Source organism: Phocoena sinus, chromosome 18 (genome assembly GCF_008692025.1).
Source record: "Phocoena sinus isolate mPhoSin1 chromosome 18, mPhoSin1.pri, whole genome shotgun sequence".
NCBI classification, from domain to species: Eukaryota; Metazoa; Chordata; class Mammalia; order Artiodactyla; family Phocoenidae; genus Phocoena; species Phocoena sinus.
This window is the reverse complement of record NC_045780.1, coordinates 15,859,079-15,880,626: the sequence shown is the minus strand read 5'-3', so window position 1 is coordinate 15,880,626 and position 21,548 is coordinate 15,859,079. Positions and strand designations below refer to the sequence as shown.

Sequence of the window (21,548 nt, the reverse complement as noted above, 5' to 3'; positions counted from 1 at the left end):
CCCACCAGGCAAGCTCAGCCCCTGGGCTCGTGTAAACTAAACACCTGCCTTCCCTCAGACCCTCCCATCTGTGGGTGGTTTTCCTGTTTTTTAATTTCCTGTTTTCCCTCCCAGTTCCTGTTTGGTTTTTCAGCTCTGGGATCTCTCTCAAGAGTTCCCTCCATCAGCTGACCTGAGACCCTGCCTGTCCCAGCCCATTATTTCCTTTCTCCTTCGTTTCCTTCACAAACACCTACTGTGTGCTGGGTGCTGCGGAGTCAAAGGAGAAACAAATCACATGGTTTGAAGACAGTCCTCAAGGAGCCCCTGGTCAATCCAGAATGACCGACCAAATACAAGTAATGCCTTTTTCGTATTTAAGTGGCTATAAAAGACAGTCACCAGCACACTTATGGTTTATCCTAAATTAAGACTGCCAGGTAAAATACAGGACATCCAGGTAAAATTGAATTTCAGATAAACAGTAATGTTTTAGTATGTCTCAAATACTGCACAGGACATACTAATATTAAAATGTTACTCACTGTTTATCTGAAATTCAAACTTAACTAGGTATCCTGTATTTTTTTTTTTGCAGTACGCGGGCCTCTCACTGTTGTGGCCTCTCCCATTGCGGAGCACAGGCTCCAGACGCGCAGGCTCAGCGGCCATGGCTCATGGGCCTAGCTGCTCCACGGCATGTGGGATCTTCCCGGACCAGGGCACGAACCCGCGTCCCCTGCATCGGCAGGCGGACTCTCAACCACTGCGCCACCAGGGGAGCCTGTCCTGTATTTTTATTTGCTAAATCTGGTTCCCTAAATACCTCTTGGGCTAAACATAATTCTCATTCTGGCTAATAAAAACATAATTCTGGCTAATAAAAATCCCTGTTTTCTCTCCAGGTTTACGTAGTCAAGTTCAATTATTCTGCATTATGTAGTTCAATGCAAATTTCTTTTTACTGCTGATAACCTGATTCCACTGTTTTAAGACTTTAAACCTTATACAAATATAGCAGATGGCGACTACATACTACATGTCTTAGCTTCTGAGTACAGGATTTACCGTTCTAGTTTCCTTATTGATTTTTGTTTTAAAAAACAAAACAAAACAAATCTCCTTCCTGAAACTTCGTACAAAGACAAAGCCCAGAATGGGGCCCAGTCACTCCACATGGCTCACCCGCTCCCCTTGGGGGTGGATGGTGCAGGGGCCTAGGAAGGGCTCCTCAGGGCGGGGGGGAGTGAGTGGGAGTCAGCCATGAGGGGCAGGACAGGGGGCCCGGCCGTGTTTCTGCCACCTCCCATGGCTCACTGGCTCACTCCCACCCCACCCCCAGAGGGAGCCCTCCCTAGAAGCCCCCCTTCCCCCTCACAGGGCTCACACCTGCTGCCCCGTCTGGTCTCCCCCTCCCTACTACCACATAAGTTCTTGGGGTGGGGGTGGGGGAAGGTACCTCGCTGCTCAGCAGCCCACAGCTCACACAGACCTGGTGAGGGGCAGAAACACGAAAGACGCTAAGACAACTTGCTGGGCTCCCGAGTGAAGGAAACGGACAAGTGAGTGGTTGGCGGGTCAATGGGAGGGGACCTGGGGACAGCCACCACCCTGGAAACTGTCTAGTGACGTGGCATCAAGGTATGTGGGCACCTCGCTTTGGGAAGGCTGTCATACACCCCCTCTTCTCACAGCCATGGTCAGGGGTGGGTGGGAAGGGAAACCATCATCATATCCTTCCCTTCTTTCCCACTTTCAACAGAATGGGCTCCAGGTGGTGAGACCAGGGTCCTGTTGTCTTTATTATTCTATTTTGTTTAGCAGAGAAATCTCAGAGCAAATGATGATGTTTCCTTTGGAGAGAGAAGGGCCAGGTGTTCCCAAAGTACTCTTTTTAAAAAGAACACAGGGGCTTCCCTGGTGGCGCAGTGGTTAAGAATCTGCCTGCCAATACAGGGGACACGGGTTCTAGCTCTGGTCCGGGAAGATCCCACATGCCACGGAGCAACTAAGCCCGTGCACCACAACTACTGAGCCTGCGCTCTAGAGCCCGTGCACCACAACTAGTGAAGCCCGCTCGCCACAACTACTGAGCCTACGCGCTGCAACTACTGAAGCCCATGCTCCCAGAGCCTGTGCACTGCAACGAAGAGTAGCCCCCGCTCGCCACAACTAGAGAAAGCCCATGAGCAGCAACGAAGACCCAACACAGCCAAAAATAATAATTAAAAAAAAAAAAGAACACAGAATCAGTGTTCTCTTCAGAAAAGAAGCTAAAAATCCAAGGAACTTAGCATCAACCACGTACCAGCCAGGACGGAGGCCTCAAATCCCATGTCCTCCACCGCAGCTCGGAGTTCTGCTGGGTGAGTTAGAGATGGATCGTAGAGAACCGTTCCTGTCCCTTCAGCCAAAGACACTGAGATACGCTGCACTCCCTCCCTCTGGGAAACCAGGCCCTCGATGGACTGGACGCAGGACTCGCAGGTCATGCCAGCGATGGCCAGCACTGCAGCACAGCGCACGCCGGGCGCCTGGGGGCTCCTGGTGTCTGTCCCACTCCCTTCCGCTCCATCGGGTAGAGAGACTTTAAAGTTGCCAGGTGGCAGAGCCTCAATGGCCCTCTGCAGGGTCCCTGGGGAGATGCGGGAAGGGTCGTACTGGACTTGGGCAGTCCTGTTCTCCAGGGACACTTGGATACTCTGAACCCCTGGCTGCTGGCCAATATTTTCTTCAATGTTCAGGACACAAGACTTACAGTGCATTCCATCCACTCTCAGATACAGGGGCACCCCCTGGCTCCCCGAGGTCTCTGAGTTATTGCCATTCTGGTTAAGGGAAGCCTGAGGGGCCTTTGGGTGGATGCGCTGGAGCTGCCTGATGTCAATAGGTCCCAGGCTCACGGGGGCCACCTTGTTCTTGATGATGGCTTCAAACCCCATGTCGTTCACGTGGTCCCTGAGGTCTTGGGGTTGGATGAGGTAAGGCTGGTAAGTGATGACTGCCTCCTGGTTGCTGAGCGAGACGCGGACCCTCACGACGCCCTGCAGTTTCCCGATCTTGCCTTCTATGGAGCTGACGCAGGACTGGCAGGTCATGCCCTCCACCCGAAGCTTGACCACAGCCTCCAGGGCGGGCGAGAACCTGGATGGCCGGGAGGCAGCCTTTCCCTCCGCCACAGTGGCCTGGAAGCCCATGTCCTCAATCTGACAGCAAACCTGAGGCAGGCTCAGGACCGAGGGCATGTACCTCACCATGGCGCTGCCCTGCTCCAGGGAAACCTTAACGCTAACGATGCCTTTCAGACTAGACACCCTGCCCTCGATGGACTTCACACACGACTGGCAGGTCATGCCCACGATGCTGATGGTGCCGGTGGCCGTCTGAGAGGGGTGCACGCCATCCAGGCCGTGCTCGTAGCCATTGTTGTCAAAGGCAAAACTCTGCTTCATCGTTGGCTCCCAGGCTTGAGCAGGCCAGGAAAGCTTAGGCAGGATCTAAAAGGAAGAGAAAGAACATTTTTTATCCTTAAAACTAAACATTTTCTAAAATCTCCCAGCTTGTGTGGCACTGAGAAAATGGAAAACAATACCACTGGTGTCCAAACATCCCAAGAGTATGAGAACATTAAAAAAGGGGAGGAAATCTGTAAAGACATTACTTATCATATGAAAGGGTTCAGAGGGGTTCCTTCTAGCTCTGACTTTCTGTGATTCTGAACCCAGAAGTCAACTGCCCACCTTGGTAGAAGGCATGAAGGTTTCTGTGGGAAAGGAGAGCACGACGGGGCTGACCCGCACAGAACAAGCATGGCAGGCCTATGACAGAGGCAGAGAGCACAGCAGCCCGCAGCAGAAGGGCACAAGTCCCACGAGACCTTCCCGACTCCAGCTGACACCTGAAATCTCCCCACTGGACTTGGTCCTTTCAGCTTAAACTCTGGACATCCTGCTGGAATGCAAATACACAGAATAGGCCACACCCTAATTCTGCATCTCTTTCTAGGGGTGTCCATCTCATTCTCTTAGCAGGGGTTAGACTTAATAGCCATAAGGCACATGTTCCAAATGCAGACCTCCCAGCGCATGGGGCCAGACCACAGTGCCTATGAAAAAAGGTCTTGAAGGACGCCCCTTGAGCCACGGAAGTGAGCACAGCAGTGCCAAGGGGACCAAGAGGAGGGGGAGGGGGAAAGCTGGAAGAACAGGAAGTTGGGCTGAACAAGGCACTTGCCTTGTTCTGCCTCGGCTGAGTCCCTGCCCCGCCGGGTGCTCAGGGCCGCTGTAGACATTACCTAAAAACGACACGTGCTTCACCAAATTAAACGGATTCATTTTCTTAGCGTATCACAGCTCAAGTGTAGTTTCCTGATGTCTTCTCATGATGTGGCCTCAGCCATTCTGTTAACAAAACTTCCCTTTTGCAGGGTCCCAGCCTCACCACTCTCTTAACTAGATATAGTTTTTATACCAGTGCTATTACCTGCTTCAGGCATTTGGGCACAGGCCTTTGTATATGGCAACGGATAAAAAAGCATGTCCCTCGACACCTACACAAGCCTACTCATCTTCAGCTGAAGCTCGATTACATGGATTGATCTTCTCTGTCCCTGTGCATAAAATGCTTATCTTTCCAACTTCAGATTTTGAGCAGCTTCACAAGATGGAAGTTTACATAACTTTTAAAACAGACTATAAATATTCATTTGTATATCCACAGAGGAAATCACAAGCTAGTTTGGGATTAATAATTATAAGGAGTTTTAAAAAATATTTTAAAATAGAGAAAAAGGGATAATTAAGTAATTTATGAGACAGTAACTCAAAAATCTGATGGATTCAAAAACATACTGAAATTATCTATGGTGTAAATACAGAAATGTATATGATAAGGATGATATAGCATAACAGTATTAACGGATGACTGGGTAGACACCTGGGAAACCTATTTGGAAAAATATAAATTTGGAATCTATATATCAGAAGACAATTCAGACGGATCAAAGATGAAGACGTAAAAAGCGAAATAATAAAAGTACTAGATGAAGACACAGGAGAATATCTATTATAATCTCAGAGTAGGGAAAGCCTAAATATGACAAAACAAAAGCAAGAAAATCCAGAAGCTATAAAATAAAAGTTTGGTATATTTAACCACAATAAGAAGAAAACAAATTCTTCAAACCAAGGCAGAAGATAAACCGAGAGAAAAAGAAGACTTGCTTTCACCTTAAGCAAATTAAAAGCTAATTCCTTTAATATATAAAGAGCTCCTTCGAAAAAGAAAAAGGCCAACATTCCAACAGAAAAAAGAAGGCAGTTCATCAAAAAGGAAATGCAAATGGCTTCTCAATATATGAAAAGCAACATTAAAGGAGAAATATAACATTCCCACCTCACATGTGAGGTTGACATGGTCTTCACCATTCAAGTTGGCACCCACTGACTCATTCCCCAGGGTTAGTGGGAATGTTACCTCTTGGGAGGGCAACTTGGCAATATCTATTAAAATAACAAATTCACATATTCTTTGACCCAGTGACTCTCTAAGAATTTAGGCAATAAATGTATTTGTTTGCATGCAAAAGGAAGCATGCAACAAAGATATTAGATGCTACAACGGATTGAAAACAACATAAATGTCCATCAGTAGACGCTGATAAATTACTGCACAAATGTACAATGGAATACTATCTAGCTCTTAAAAAGAACGAGGCAACTCTATAAACAGTGAAATAGACTGGTATCTAATATATAGTTCAGTGAAAAAAGCAAGGCACAGAATATACAGCACATCTAGGAACTTCCCTGGTGGTCCAGTGGTAAAGAATTCATTTTACAATGCAGGGGACTAGCGTTCGATCCCTGGTCAGGGAACTAAGATCCCACATGCCACGGGGCCACTAAGCCCATGCACCACAACTACTGAGGTTGTGTGCCTCAACTAGAGCCTGTGAGCCGCAAACTAGAGAAAAGAAAACCTGCATGCCGTAACTAGAGAAAAGCCCACGCACCACAACGACAGATCCCGCATGCCTCAACGAAGATCCTGCGTGCTGAAACCAAGACCCAAAACGGCCAAAAATAAGTTAAATAAATAAATAATAGATAAATCTTTTACAAGAAAAAAGAATATATAGTGCATCTAGTATTTCGGTTATCTGCTGCTCAAGACAAACCAAACTTAGTGGCTTATGATGACAGCTCACAGTTTTTCAACTTGGACAGGGTTTGGCAGGTAAAGCTCATCTCTGGGGTGGCTGAATGGGGCTGGAGGTCCCACTTGCAAGAAGGTGGCTCATTCATCACATGGCTGGCAGGTTGATGGTGGCTGCTGTTGGCAGGGACCTTGGCTCTCTTCCATGTAGCCTCTGCACATGGCTAGGCTGGGTGCCTCACTGTTGGGGGTTTCTGGGTTCTGAGAGGGAGTGTCACAGTAGTTAGCATTCACAGAGAACAAGTCCCAGTGTGCAAGCACTTAGCAAGCCTCTGCTTGCATCACACCTGCTAATCCACCATTGTCCAAAGCCAGTCACGTGGCCAAGCTCAGTCAATAAGGAAGAGAATTACATAAGTGCTTACATACAAGGAAGTGGAGTTCACTGGGAGGACCACAGGAGGACCACCAAAATAAGTCTATCACAGCATGCTAGCACTGTTTGTGAGAGAAAAAGAATATGACACACGCAGATGTTTATGCATGTATGGAGTTACCTTTGGAAGAACATATAAGAAGCTGGCACAGAGTTTGTGGACTGGGCAGCTGAAGGGGTCAGGCAGCTGGGGTAGAGGAGTGGGAAGGAAGAGTTACTTTTCACTGTACAACTTACTGTACAATGTACACGTGTTACCGAATTCTAAAACATAATTAATTTAAACATTAAGTTAAAATAATGTGAGAATAAAGGAGATCCACAGCAGTGACTTGATTGTAACTGGTATGAATTAAATACGTATTTAACTGAAAAAAGTTGCAGGTCAGGGGGAAAAACTGTGGTTAAGACTGTGCACTTCCACTGCAGGGGGCCTGGGTTCAATCCCTGGTCCGGGAACTAACAGCCTGCATGCCACGTGGTATGACCAAAAAAAAAAAAGATACAGGAAAAACTAAGAAGATATTCTAAAGATATTTAGATACTTCAATACAGTATCTTAGTAAAGCAGAAATTACCTCCTTATAAGACATAACTCTCAATCACCCAGTCTGTTGGAAAAACAAATCCCTAATGATTTACTACCCAACTTATGTTTCTTGGTCCCAGGTCGAGCTACAACTCACCAAACCCAAGCCACAAAGCTGGCTCTTAATCCCTGGATTATCGATTCTATGTTCCTGCTAAAGGAGTCTGCAGAAGTGTTGGAAGCTATTTGTTTGTAGCAAATAATACTCAGAGGTCTCCCTTCTACACAGGCAGGCTTCTAAAGACAAGCAGTTACAGAAGACAAAGCTTTGCAAATAACATAACTTTATGAAACACCAGCGTACCTGTTGGTTTAGGAGCAATCTCATAACAGTTGTCGGGTATCTGGATCGTTTTTAAGTGTACACACATACTGTGCTTTTAATTCCGTTCTTCAATGAAGACAATCTCTGGGGTGGGGAAAAACTCCCCTACTGAGTTCAAAGAAACAAACATGTCTAGGTTTAAGGGCTCATCAGAAGCAATGGACATTGGAGAGTGGGCCCAGGGTACAGACTGTGTGTCCAGGGAAAACGTGGTAGAATTCCCAGTGTTGTCTACGTCCCACTAAATTATACACTCCTTGAGGACAAACACCGGGGACTTCTTCTGCAGGCCCAACATCAGGCTGCTGGCTTTTGAATTTTCAATAAACTATTAGTACGGTAGGCATGAGGTTGAGAAGCACCTGGAAACACCAGAGAAGAGGGTAATTCCAGAGAGGAATCCAAAAATGAATTGCAATTCTTTGCCACCTCTCTAGGCGGCCTGGTCACATGGAATTTGCTGAGAGTACCAGGGCTTTTAAACGAAAAGATAGGGAAAGGTATATAAACTCTTGATTTGCTAAGATGGAGCCAGGAAAGGAAAATAAGAGAAGCCAGTCTAGTATGAAGAAATTGGAAATGGGGTGGTATGTTTTAATGAACGTTTTCAAAGCCAGACTGAAAATTGCAAAGCCCAGAAATGACATGCCTTGTAGAAAACGGCTGTGATCACAAATCAAAGAGCAACGCTACTACACGTACAAGGGAAGAACCACTAGCCACTTCTGAGCTCTCTTAGTTACAGGTGGATCCCCATCATCCTTAAACTGGATACCACTCACCCACTTATCCTGAGACTTCTTTCACTTTGTTTTTCTTTTTGTTTTTTTTGCGGTACGCGGGCCCCTCACTGTTGTGGCCTTTCCCGTCGCGGAGCACAGGCTCCAGATGCACAGGCCCAGCGGCCATGGCTCACGGGCCCAGCCGCTCCGCGGCATGTGGGATCCTCCCAGACCGGGGCATGAACCCGTGTCCCCTGCATCGGCAGGCGGACCCCCAACCACTGTGCCACCAGGGAAGCCCGACTTCTTTCACTTTGAAGGATATGGAACACCCTTAACAACTTATGAGGCAAAAATATTATACGTGCCTGCAACTTTTCCAGTATATAACCTCCACCCCATACAACCCTATACACCTGAACTTTCATGGAATTCAAAATACAGAAAGGTCCTGATTTTTTCATATGCACAAAGACCCAATAGTAGCAAGTAGTTAATGATTCTCGGCGTTACTTTATGAGGATGGCATTTCATATCCCTACTGCTCAAGATAATTCTGTAAGTAGATATTCTTATCACCATTTTACTGCTGAAACAGACTCAGAGGTTCATCCAAGGTTATTTAAATAACGGAGCTGGGATCTAAATCCAGCCCAAAGTCCAGCAGGCTTTCTATTTTTTTAAAAGAAATTCGAAGGTTACTTTTTCTTTTTAGCCATGTTAATTGGGGAAGAGACTACAATACTGAAGAGCAAAATGAAGAAAACAGAAAAACAGCCACATACTACTACAGGGGAGCAGAACTTACCACCCTAAAATGCATCTCTTTGGCATATTGTCTTAAGCAAGTTATTTTCTGGTAAACAGCAGACACTGAAAGGGCTCTGAAAACCAAGTAGGAATTGCCTTTTTGTAAGAAACACTTATATTTGTAAGGGAAATCTCCGTTTGTAAGGGTATGTCCCGCTCTGTCCCTGGAAGAGGAGGCTGCCCAAATCTCTAGAAACTCGATTTATCAACGGAGAAGGAAATGACTGAAATGTGTACCACAATCACCCTTGTTTACTGTGCTTTTCCTGGTAACTTCCCCTAACTGACTCTCCCCATCTCAACATCCTCTTCTGTCTTTGGCTGAGGATGTTATTTAAGGTGTGGGCTTCGGCCACCTTGGTGAGTTAATTTTTCTTGGTCTCTCCCATGTATTCATGTTATTAAACTTATGTTTGACTTTCTCCTGTTAATCTGTCTCTTGTCAACTTCATTCTTAGACCAGCCAGAAGAACCCAGAAAGGTAGAGGGAAGCGTCTTCCTCCCCAACACTACCTATCAGGTAACAACAGGCTACATCCAGGTGAGTGAGCACAGCATGGAGGTGAGGGTGTGGCTAAAATCACTGGTCGGCCTGGGTCTGGGCCTGGCCTGCAACCCGTAGTATCTGTTCTATTCTCTTTTTTCCTTTTTTTAAAATTTAATTTATTTTTGGCTGCGTTGGGTCTTCGTTGCTGCGCCCGGGCTTTCTCTAGTTGTGGCGAGCGGGGGCTACTCTTCGTTGCAGTGCATGGGCTTCTCACTGCGGTGGCTTCTCTTGTTGCAGATCACGGGCTCTAGGCACACAGGCTTCAGTAGTTGTGGCTCACGGGCTCTAGAGCGCAGGCTCAGTAGTTGTGGTGCACGGGCTTAGTTGCTCCACGGCATGTGGGATCTTCCTGGACCAGGGATCGAACCCATGGCAGGTGGATTCTTAACCACTGTGCCACCAGGGAAGTCCCTCTGCTCTATTCGTATCTGAGAATTCTCTGAGCTTCAGAGATACACGGGGAAGAAGGTTCAGAAGTGACTGACTCAAAAAAAGATCCCACCCAAACCACACCAGGCAAATGGGTGTCGGTCTCTAAGACCCCGAAAGACCTCCACTGAAGAAGAATCAATGTACCCATGTTAAACCTGTACTTACATAGATTTAAGCAAATACATACTTAGGTATTAATACATAAAATTGAGGTTATCTACGGGTGAGTTATGACGTTCTGATTTTTCACTATCTGTATATACTTTCCAATTAGTAAAACCTGAATGAAAAAACAGACAAGTACTACTTTTTTTTTTTTTTTTTTTTTTTTTTGTGGTACACGGGCCTCTCACTGTTGTGGCCTCTCCCGCCACGAAGCACGGGCTCCGGACGCACAGGTTCAGCGGCCATGGCTCACGGGCCTAGCCACTCCGCAGCATGTGGGATCTTAATGGACCGGGGCACGAACCCGTGTCCCCTGCATCGGCAGGCGGACTCTCAACCACTGCGCCACCAGGGAAGCCCAAGTACTACTTTTATACGAGAAAACAAATGTGGTTTTTCAGTTTCTCTAAGGCAAGGAAGAAAATGTTTTGTTAAACCACACTGACATAAGCAGCGATAACATTATCATTGTGATAAAGATGACAGCAATGATGAACAGATGACATATTTCTACATGGCTTTATCCTCTAAAGAACGTTTTCCCATCTATGTGTTTAAATATCGGCCATTCCGATTTGTTGTGAACTTCTTGAAGGGATGTCCGACAGTTTGGGGTAGGAGTTCCAGCCTTGGCTGAGCAAATCCAAGCCTCAGGTTTCTTAGGTGTAAAAGGAGGTAACAATAACGCCCATCCCAGTTCTGCAGGGAGGTCTGAATGCTAAGAGGTCTTAAAAGGCTAGTGCCATAAATGTTTGAAAATGATTGACTATGAAGACAAACATGGCCTCATTCGATCTTCAAAAGCGGTCCGGGGAAGTAGGCAGGGAACTTGTTATTCTCCATCGTTTTACTTTTAAGAACTAATCACTAAAACTCGTGTATATATTCCCCCACGCCCACCTCAACCCCTTCTAACTGTCCTTTAACACTGGCTCACAAAGGTCCAGAAAGAACTTCCAGTGAGAATTATTTACAGTTTGTCTACTGAAAAAACAAGCCAAAACTCAGGCATTAGTTCAAACACCGAAGAGGGCGCACAGTGTGCCTGGACTGTGTGGGCTCCAGCCTGACCTCTGGCCGCAGGGCCACCCCCAGCCCTGCTGTTCACTGTGCACTTTCTGGGAAATTCCACACAAATGACCATTTACTGCCTGCTTCTTTCTCTTGACCACGATGAGGAAAAATATAAACCCTTACTGAAAAACTGAATGCACGGTATCATTATTTGCCCAGGAGAAAAAGAGAATAAAATTAACAACAAATAAAATGAACAAACCTCAACACATACAGACAACATAGCTTGTTCTCCACATACAAAAAAAATAAAATTTAGAAATTCACAAACTCTAAGACCTCTCCAAGAAGCACTTCCCAATAGTACCTCAGAAACCCCGTTCGCAATCTCACTCCACACAGCTTCACTATCAGCCGTTTCCATTGCTTTTTTTTTTTTACATCTTTATTGGAGTATAATTGCTTTACAATGGTGCGTTAGTTTCTGCTTTATAACAAAGTGAATCAGTTATACATTTACATATGTTCCCATATCCCCTCCCTCTTGCATCTCCTTCTCACCCTCCCTATCCCACCCCTCTAGGTGGTCACAAAGCACTGAGCTGATCTCCCTGTGCTATGCAGCTGCTTCCCACTAGCTATCTATTTTACGTTTGGTAGTTGTATATATGTCCATGCCACTCTCTCACTTTGTCACAGCTTACCCTTCCCCCTCCCCATATCCTCAAGTCCATTCTCTAGTAGGTCTACACCTATTGTAACAATTATTCCATCAGACATTTATCGATTAACGGCATTTCTTTCTGCTTCAGAATCTTCTCTGATAACACTCTATATTTCAAGCCTCTCCCAAACAAAGAAATTTTAAATAGCAGGCCTGTCACTATCAAGCAACTGTCATCATCTTAGAACATTTTTTTACATTTGAATGAAATAGTCTGAGTGAGAACCATAAGGTCATAATTCCCTAGTCATTTCCCAGAATGATGGTAAGATCATGATATGACTATTTCATGATATGATCTTTTCATGATATGAAAAGACCTAAATATCACACAAACAATGTTAATTCGGGTATTTATATTATGTGATGGAAGTCAACGAACTTGGGATTATTCTTCTTGTTAATTATTATTATTGATAAATTGCATACGGTCATCAGATTCGATGAAATAATGCCGTTATTTTATCACAAAGAAATGTATACTATAATGGTTAATGAAGGTGGTGGTTTCTACCTAGAACTATAGGTATGACCAGCTGTACAGAAAGCAAATATTCCTTTCAAAGACTTAGGTATAAATTTAATATTTATAATTTATGCTAATCTACAAATGCACGATAGGAACTTGCTACTTAAAATAATCCTCAGAAAAAGAAATGTAAGTGGTTGATAAACCTTTTCAAAAATAATAATAATATATGGTCAATTAATATTTGATAAGGGAGCCAAGAATACTTAACAGAGAAAAGGCAGTCTTTTCAATAAGTGGTGCTGAGAAACTGGGCATTCACATGTAGAATGAAAGAATGAAATTGGGACCCTGTCTTACACCCGGGACCCTGTCTTACACCACTCACAAAGATTAACTCTAATGGGTTAGAGACTTACGTGCAATACCAGAAACCATAAAACTTCTAGAAGAAAACATAGGGGAAAAAAGCTCCTTGACATGGGTCTCAGCAATGATTTTTTGGATATGATACAGAAAGCGCAAGCAGCCAAACAAAAAATAAACAAGTGGAACTACATCAAACTACAAAGCTTCTACACAGCAAAAGAAACAATCCACAAAATTAAAAGACGGTCTACAGAATGGAATAAAATATTTGCAAACCATATCTCTGATAAAGGGTTAATGTTCAAAATACATAAAGAATTCATACAACTGGGCTTCCCTGGTGACGAGGTGGTTAAGAGTCTGCCTGTCAGTGCAAGGGACACGGATTTGAGCACTGGTCCGAGAAGATCCCACAAGCCGCGGAGCAACTAAGCCCATGCGCCACAACTACTGAGCCTGTGCTCTAGAGCCGGCGAGCCACAACTACTGAGCCTACATGCCACAAGTACTGAAGCCTGCACACCTAGGGCCCGTGCTCCGCAACAAGAGAAGCCACCGCAATGAGAAGCCCGCGCACTGCAACAAAGAGTAGCCCCCGCTGGCCGCAACTAGAGAAAGCCCGCGCGCAGCAATGAAGACCCAACACAGCCAAAAATAAATAAATAAAATAATTTAAATAAAGAATTCATACAACTCAATAGCAAAAAAAAAATTAATCCCATTAAAAATAGGAACTGAACATTTTTCCAAAGACATACAAATAGCCAATAGATGCATGTAAAGGTGATAAACATCACCAATCATCAGAGAAATGCAAATCAAAACCACAATGAGATATGACTTCATACCTGTTAGAATGGTTATCCTCAAAAAGGCAAGAGATACCACCATATGACCCAGCAATCCCACTACTGTGCACATACCCCGAGAAAACCATAATTCAAAAAGAGTCATGTACCACAATGTTCACTGCAGCACTATTTACAATAGCCAGGACGTGGAAGCAACCTAAGTGTCCATCGACAGAAGAATGGATGAAGAAGACGTGGCACATATATACAATGGAATATTAGCCATAAAAAGAAAGAAATTGAGTTATTTGTAGTGAGGTGTATGGACCTAGAGCCTATCCTACAGAGTGAAGTAAGTCAGAAAGAGAAAAACAAATACTGTATGCTAACACATATATATGGAATCTAAGGGGAAAAAAAAGGTTCTGACGAACCTAGGGGCAGGACAGGAATAAAGATGCAGACGTAGAGAATGCACTTGAGGACACAGGGAGGGGGAATGCTAAGCTGGGACGAAGTGAGAGAGTGGCATGGACATATATTCACTACCAAATGTAAAATAGATAGCTAGTGGGAAGCAGCCACATAGCACAGGGAGACCAGCTCGGTGCTTTGTGACCACCTAGACGGGTGGGATAGGGAGGGTGGGAGTGAGATGCAAGAGGTAGGGGATATGGGGATATATGTATACGTATAGCTGATTCACTTCGTTGTACAGCAGAAACTAACACAACATTGTAAAGCAATTATATTCCAATAAAGATGTTTAAAAAAAAAAGGCAAGAGATAACAAATGCTAGTGAGGATGTGGAAAAAAGGGAAACCTTGTGCAACGTTGGTGGGAATGTAAATTGTTACAGCAACAATGGAAAACAGTACGGAGGTTCCTCAAAAAATTGAAAATAGAACTACCATATAATCCAGCAATTCCACTCCTGGGTATTTATTTAAAGGAAATGAAAACACTGTGTTGAAGAGATATATGCACCCCATGTTCAGAGCAGCATTATTTACAATAGCAAAGACATGGAAACAACCTAAGTGTCCATCAATAGATGAATGGATATAGAAAATGTGGTGTATATATACACAATGGAATATTATTTAGCCATAAAAAAGGAAATCCCACCATTTGTGACAACATGGATGGACCTTGAGGGCATTATGCTAAATCAGACAGAGAAAGACAAATACTGTATGACCTCACTTATATGTGGATCTAAAACAAAAAGAAAGGAAAAAAAATCAGAAAAAGAGATCAGATTTGTGGTTACCTGAGGCAGCGGAGGGGAGGGGGAATAGGATGAAGGTGGTCAAAAGCTACAAACTTCCAGTTATAAGACAAATAAATACTAGGGATGTAATGCACAACATGACGGCTATAGTTAACACTGCTGTATGGTATATATGCAAGTTGTTATGAGGGTAAATCCTGAGTTCTCATCACAAGAAAAAAACACATTTTTTCCCTTTTTTTTTAGAAAACTCTATATGAGATGATGGATGTCACTCACTATATGAGATGATGTTGGTAGAACACAACCTTTTTGAGAGCAATGAAGCAATATCTGTCAAAATATTAAATGCCCAATGCCTTTGTCCCAGTAATTCCACTTCTGGGTTTTTCATCATATAGATATACAGTGACATGAGAATGTCCATTGGTACACTCACTAGTGAAAACATAAAAACCATCTAAATATTCGTCTATAAAGAACAGGTTACATAAAGTATCCATCCAATAGAATTTTATGTAGTGGCTTTTTAAAAAAAGGTGAATTTACATGTATTGACATGGAAAGACATCCCTGGTAGATTAAAGGGAGGAAAAGTTGCAGAACCGTGTAAGAGTATACACTGTTCCCTATTTTTCTAGAGGAAGAGATCCACATTTCTATACGTTGTTATTGACGTTTATATCCAGCAGACACTAATTTTAGGGGAAAATAAAGAAATACAAGTTCTCTAGAAGAGTGAATAATACTATAGTACAGTTGATGATGACTCCATGACAATTTGCTAGTGACACCTTTAAGTGACTAGATCACTCCCTTCAGCTATTTTTTTCCTTTACTCAGCAGGGGTACTCCTGTGCCAGCTGGGCTGTCTTGGTTTCATTTAGGCAAAAATAAAACCCAGCCTGACCACCCTCACCCAGCACAGACTCCTGTAGGTTGCTTTCTAAAATGGTTAAGCCCACAACCCAATACTCTCATCACAGTCATCAATCAGTTCAGTGTTTCCAACATCAGCCCTCCCTCCTGCCGCAGAAATCACTTCCGGTTCACGTATTTGTTCCCTCACTCAACAGCTTACTTACCGTAGACTAATACACTGCCCGATGTGGAAGAGAAAGACACATAACACGGCGGCCTAGCTTGGCAACAGCCGTCAGGAAGGCCATGGGTAAGGAGGCCCAGGCAGGCAGTGCTGAGCAGAAAGGGGCATATTCCCTACACCCTCCAGCTGGATTGAGGACCAGGAATCTCTACTGCCCACAACTCCCCAAAGGGGTTCTGAGAGGTAGGAGCCTGTTTCTTTCCAGGCCATCGTCCCGGGCCTGAGAGGAAACAAGAGCCCCGGGGAGGCCTGTGGACGCAGGGCCAGAAGAGCCAGGCCAGGGCGCTGAGGCCCCCGCCTTCTCCTCTTTGGTGAGCGCGCTCCTGGCGGGGTAGGGGTGGTGGTGGAGTAACTGCCTGGGAAACCCACCAGGCGTGGCCTGACCCACAGAGCCTGCTCACACCAGCGAAGAGGCGAATCTAACATAGGTGGGAGGGAGGGATGGCCTCTCCAGACTATGCTTTGACCAGTTATGCCTTTCAGAAAGGCACTTCCCCCTCTGTCCAAAACACGGAAGAAACTGACCCCTTGCCCAACATCACGTCTTCATTCTAAACCGCGTAGAACATACTCTACGTGGTATGAGAAATGTAAATACAAGCACACAAATCCACTAACCACAAACACAATTTTGAAATGTTTTCTTCAGAGCAGCTACCTGCATCTTTTGTGAACAATGCATAACCTAAAAGCTAACTTTTCATTCACTATGGATTAGCAGCTCTGCAATACTCAGATGTTTTCAAACCCTATCTCACCCAACATGTTAAATACTTCCCTGTCCCAACAGAAAAGCAAGGGGCCTGTCCTCAGACGGACCTGGTATTAAATCCTTCAGGCAGATTAACTAACCTTTTTTTTTTTTAATTAATTAATTTATTTATTTTTGGCTGCGTTGGGTCTTCATTGCTGCACACGGGCTTTCTCTAGTTGGCGGCGAGCGGGGGCTGCTGCTCTTCGTTGCGGTGCGCAGGCTCCTCATTGCGGTGGCTTCTCTCGTTGCGGAGCATGGGCCCTAGGCGCACGGGCTTCAGTAGTTGTGGCACACGGGCTCAGTAGTTGTGGCTCGCGGGCTTAGTTGCTCTGCAGCCTGTGGGATCTTCCCCGACCAGGGATCAAACCTGTGTTCCCTGCATTGGCAGGAGGATCCTTAACCACTGCACACCAGGGAAGTCCCCAGATTACCTAACCTCTTGATCTCAGGTTTCTGTCTGTTAAAGGAGGATAGTGATTAAATGAGGTGACAAGTCCCTTCCACATACCAAGTACTAAATAAGACAGCTCTCAAGTAGACCCAGAGTTTGATTTATAGCAGACTTTGAGTCAATACACTGTAACGGTGAACAAATACTCAATTGTAAGTGACATTTAGTTTGGTTCTTATCTTAAACCAGCTACTACAAATTTCCCATTTGAGGGTAATTAATTTAAATTATATAATGTATATGTATGTGTATGTGTATGTGTGTGTGTGTGTGTGTACGTGTGTGTATATATATCCACAAAATATTAAGTAAAAAAGAGAAGGTATACAGTACTACGTACACATACACAAACTCACATATACACATCCGCATGTGTAGTGGCAAAACGGCTGAAGTATGTGGCTGTTTTCATTTTCTTTACATTTTTCCATATTCCCCTTGCCTCATGTTAAATTTGTTTTGTAGAATGAGCAGGTGCTACTTTTACAATCAGAGCTTCAGAAAAAAATAGTTGCAGCTGTGCTCAGATGGATTAACTGGCTGACAGAGTTCTACCAGACATTCAGAGAACACCAAACACATCTCCGAGCTGGGAGTCCTGCTGAAGATCATTTCGGCAGAGATGATACCATCGTGCGTTTACACAGTACTCGACAAGGTGCTTTCACGTCCCAGAGAGGCAGGACTTCTCATTCCAGTAACCTGAAGCTGGAGGAGTCCAAGGCTCACCTGCCAGGTCCCACAGGCCAGCAAGGGCGCAGATCTGCACCTGACTCTCTTGCAGCCACAGCCTCTACCCTGGCCTCCAGCCCAGAGCCCTCCTTTCAGGTCCCACAGGCCAGCAAGGGCGCAGATCTGCACCTGACTCTCTTGCAGCCACAGCCTCTACCCTGGCCTCCAGCCCAGAGCTCTCCTTTCTGAAGGGCTCCCCGGCCAGGTTCAGGTTGCTTTCCTCATCACATGAGGTTGGAAGTGGCCATTAAAAACCATTAGAATATTTCACATTCAAATACCTCAGACATAGGCTGAATTTTGTCAAGTAGTAGTTTGAACATTTTAAAGAATGCTCTCAAAAAAAAAAAAAGAAGAAAGGAATGTTCTCAAGCATTTTACAAAAAAAAATTATTTTGCTATCTTAAGACATTCGACTAGAAACATAAAAGTTGACTGTGTACTGCATAAATGGATGTTCATAAATCTCCTTCAACATACAAATATCTCTTGCATAGTACATTTCAAAAATCTCTACTCACAAAATTTCCCTTACTTTTAAAGACTTTTTAAACAATTAACACCAGAAGAAACAAAAATAACTCTTCAAGGAGCAAAAAGGACTTACGAAAACTTCCCTTTATATCTAAGTAGTATTTTTTTTTCCCATCTACTCATGTCAATGAAAGGACCCCACACAGACCACCAGTCCCACCCAGAAATGCTGCTGAAGCACCATTTTTACAAAGCGTTAGTTACACTGCCCTGCTTTTGAACATGACCTGACGTTTGGGTTAACAAACCTTTCGTTTGCCTAAGAAGAGCGGGTTCATTGGGCAGCAACACTTTCAAAACGTTTATTTAGCTGAAATGTGAAGATTAACAAAATAAGGTAAACACGTTTAAAAATAAAAAGGGGGGAAGATCCATTTTTGTCTGATTTGCGTTTTGGGAAACTTGTGCATCACAGACGTTTACAAAATATCCTGAAAATAAGAAGCAACAAAACCCAAGATTTATCCACCATGAACCTAATCCCTGGAAAATTCCCCTGGACTCCTGGCTCACTCCCTACCCCAGAGCTGCTTGCTCCTGGCCCCTCTGACATGAGACACACGGGAAACCTCCATCTATATAACCTGGAGCTTTTATAAAAAGCCCTCCTGGCTTTTCAGCCCTTCTCCAACGGCACTCACCTGCTTGGAACTGACCTCCTGTGTTTTATTCAAAACTTTCTGTGAAAATTCTCCCTTCTCTGATGGGGGAGAGCATTCCTCCTCCGAAATCACTGGCCTGGAGGAGCCCGTGGCCCTAGGGCTCCTCCTGAAGGACCACCGCTTGTGGACAGACAGCAGGGTCACCTGAGGGTCACCCAGAGTCACCAGGAAGGACGGTTCAGGGCTCCCGGGCATCTGGCCCCCAGCTCTCTCCATCGCTGTGTTCACAGTCACACCTTCACCTCGCACAACAGCAGTTCACCTTCTCCAGGCTATTTGGTCATGTTAGAAGAAAACGCTCGAAAAACGTCCCCCTAACCAGCAGAGGGGAGGCTAACTCGGAGGCCCAGTCGCGCAGGTTCCCCTCTGCCCCTGAGCCAGCCCAGGAGAGGCTGCCAGCCAAGCCTTCAGGAACTTGAGCAGGCTGCACACCGCTGTATAAATATTTGCTCTTGCTTATTTACCCCTATCAAACCAGTTGGCATCCTCTCACTCGTCCATGGCATCTGGCACTGGGGATGTTTGTACATGGCCCTACGCGTACCCAGTGCCGCTAGGACACCCGGCCGGCACATACAGGAGCCCAGCACGCAATCACGTCCCCACACTGAGCAGTTTCCTTTTGGCCCTGTGCACTCCCCAAGAGACCAGCCTGGAGGCAGGGGAGAAATGTCACTTCCTTTTACTACCAAACTTCAAGCGCTTTCTTGGAATAACTTCAGCTGCCTCTTCCATAGCTCCAGCGCTGGTGGGGTGCAGATCACTAGGGGAGAAAAGTATTTCCCAGGCAACATGACTTGCTTTTTCAAGAAGGTGTAAGAGAGTTCCATGTCTCCTGCAGCTCTGTTCTCCCTTGGACCAACAGCTTGACTTCACTAAGAGCTGACTGCAGAAACTCACGGGCAAACAAGACTCATCCGTATTTTATATGCGGCAGAACCGTCGGGAACTAAGTCACAGTTCAGGCTTCTGAGGCTACCCGCTGCTCCACACGAGGATTAAGGGTGGCGTAGACAGTGGGGCAATCGGGGAGCCTCGTGCTCTGTCGCGCAGCCCCGCCTACCTTCCCACCCTCACCCACTCAGACACAGGAAGGAGGCGACCTCATCCCCCATGGGAGGAACAGCTGTGCCAGCCGCCAGCCCTGGCAGCACCTCCTGCGGCAGGGACGTGCAGGGTGTCCACACTGAGGACGGAATTGAGTCAGTTGGGAAAACAGTTACTCTGTGTCCTGGCTTACTCCCCCCAGCTGAATGTGCTCTTAGTCGGGGAAGAGGGGGTCGCGGGGGCGTGCACCAGAAGAGGGCGTTTAGAACCACGCCCCCTTCTGCTCAAGGCCACTGCGGGCTCTGCCTCTTTATGGGTTGCCTACAATCACCCCTCCTCCCCCATTAAAACTGCCATCGCTGCCCCCCAAGAACTCCTGGCCAAGAGACCTGTTCTCTCTGAGAGAAGGCGGGCCCACCACGGGTCCATTCCCCACGGGTCAGTCCTTCAAGACTCTTCCTTATTCTTCCGCCTCTCATTTAGTCCGTGGAGATGTAACTACTTGTTTGCTTCCACTTCTGAAACACGCTCAGGGCAGCCAGCTCCCAACTGTGTCTGAGTTGCCTTATCTTCCATGTGTTCAAAACAGAATCCACCTCCACTTCCAAGAAATGCCATTCAAATCAGTGACCCAAAAAGGAAAAGCACGCTTGATGCCAAGGACCTTGGCCCCCAAACCCATGCAGGGGTCAGCGTAGATGAGCCTGGCGTACCCGTGATCACTCAAATCCTACTTCTTTACCTATGGCTTTCATGTTTCCTGATAGGATCTGTCAGGAGCTACGTATGCCTGCTGACCCCCTCACATTTCCTTTATTGGGCATCATAAGTGTGTTTCCATCACTTTGAACACCAGATTAAAAAAGTTTTTTTTACCATTTTGGGTGGAAATCCTCCCCAAAGGTCATTTATCTTTCTGTTATCTTTTCAGATATGAGTTACTACTCTTAGTTCAATTTTTCCTTGGTGATACGGGATCATTATCTGCTTCTGTGCTGTAGCTATGAATAGCTAATAAGGAAAGTATGTTGGCCTCATATGTTCTAAGTGCTTTTCAATAGTCTACCCTGTTAACACAGTAACTATGGAAAATTTGAATACTTTACTGTAAAATAATTTTAATTCTCCTAAATGGTCACTCAGACTCAGAACACAGCCAGAAGAAGGAGGCTGGGCCAGGTCAGGCTGTAAAGGGTAGGAAGTTTAGACTTTATCCTGTGGATAGGGGAGAACCACCAGTTTTGAAGCAGGGGACTTACATGATTACATTTGTGATTTAGAAATAGGTTGGGCAGGCATGAGAACTCAGAGGAGGGGGAATTGATTATAGAGTTACAAGGAGCAGAGAAAATGAATAGCAGAGCGGGATTAATAGCAGAGGAGGCCTTCAGGGCTCTGAAATCAAGAGATCACAGCAGGTGACGCCAGTTTGGCAGAGAGGAGGAGGAACTGGGTGGGGGGCAATTCTGGGGATGGAAATGGTGGATTCGCCCTGGTTCC

The 21,548-nt window shown here is 45.3% G+C and overlaps 1 protein-coding gene across 1 annotated transcript in view; it reads right to left on the bottom strand.

Annotated features, from left to right (window-relative positions):
• Positions 1-21,548, bottom strand: part of ATP7B (ATPase copper transporting beta) — a 75,569-nt gene that overhangs the window by 34,535 nt on the left and 19,486 nt on the right. The window contains 1 exon segment of the mRNA XM_032611250.1: positions 2,288-3,476. Coding sequence (XP_032467141.1) covers positions 2,288-3,476 — 1,189 coding nt within the window.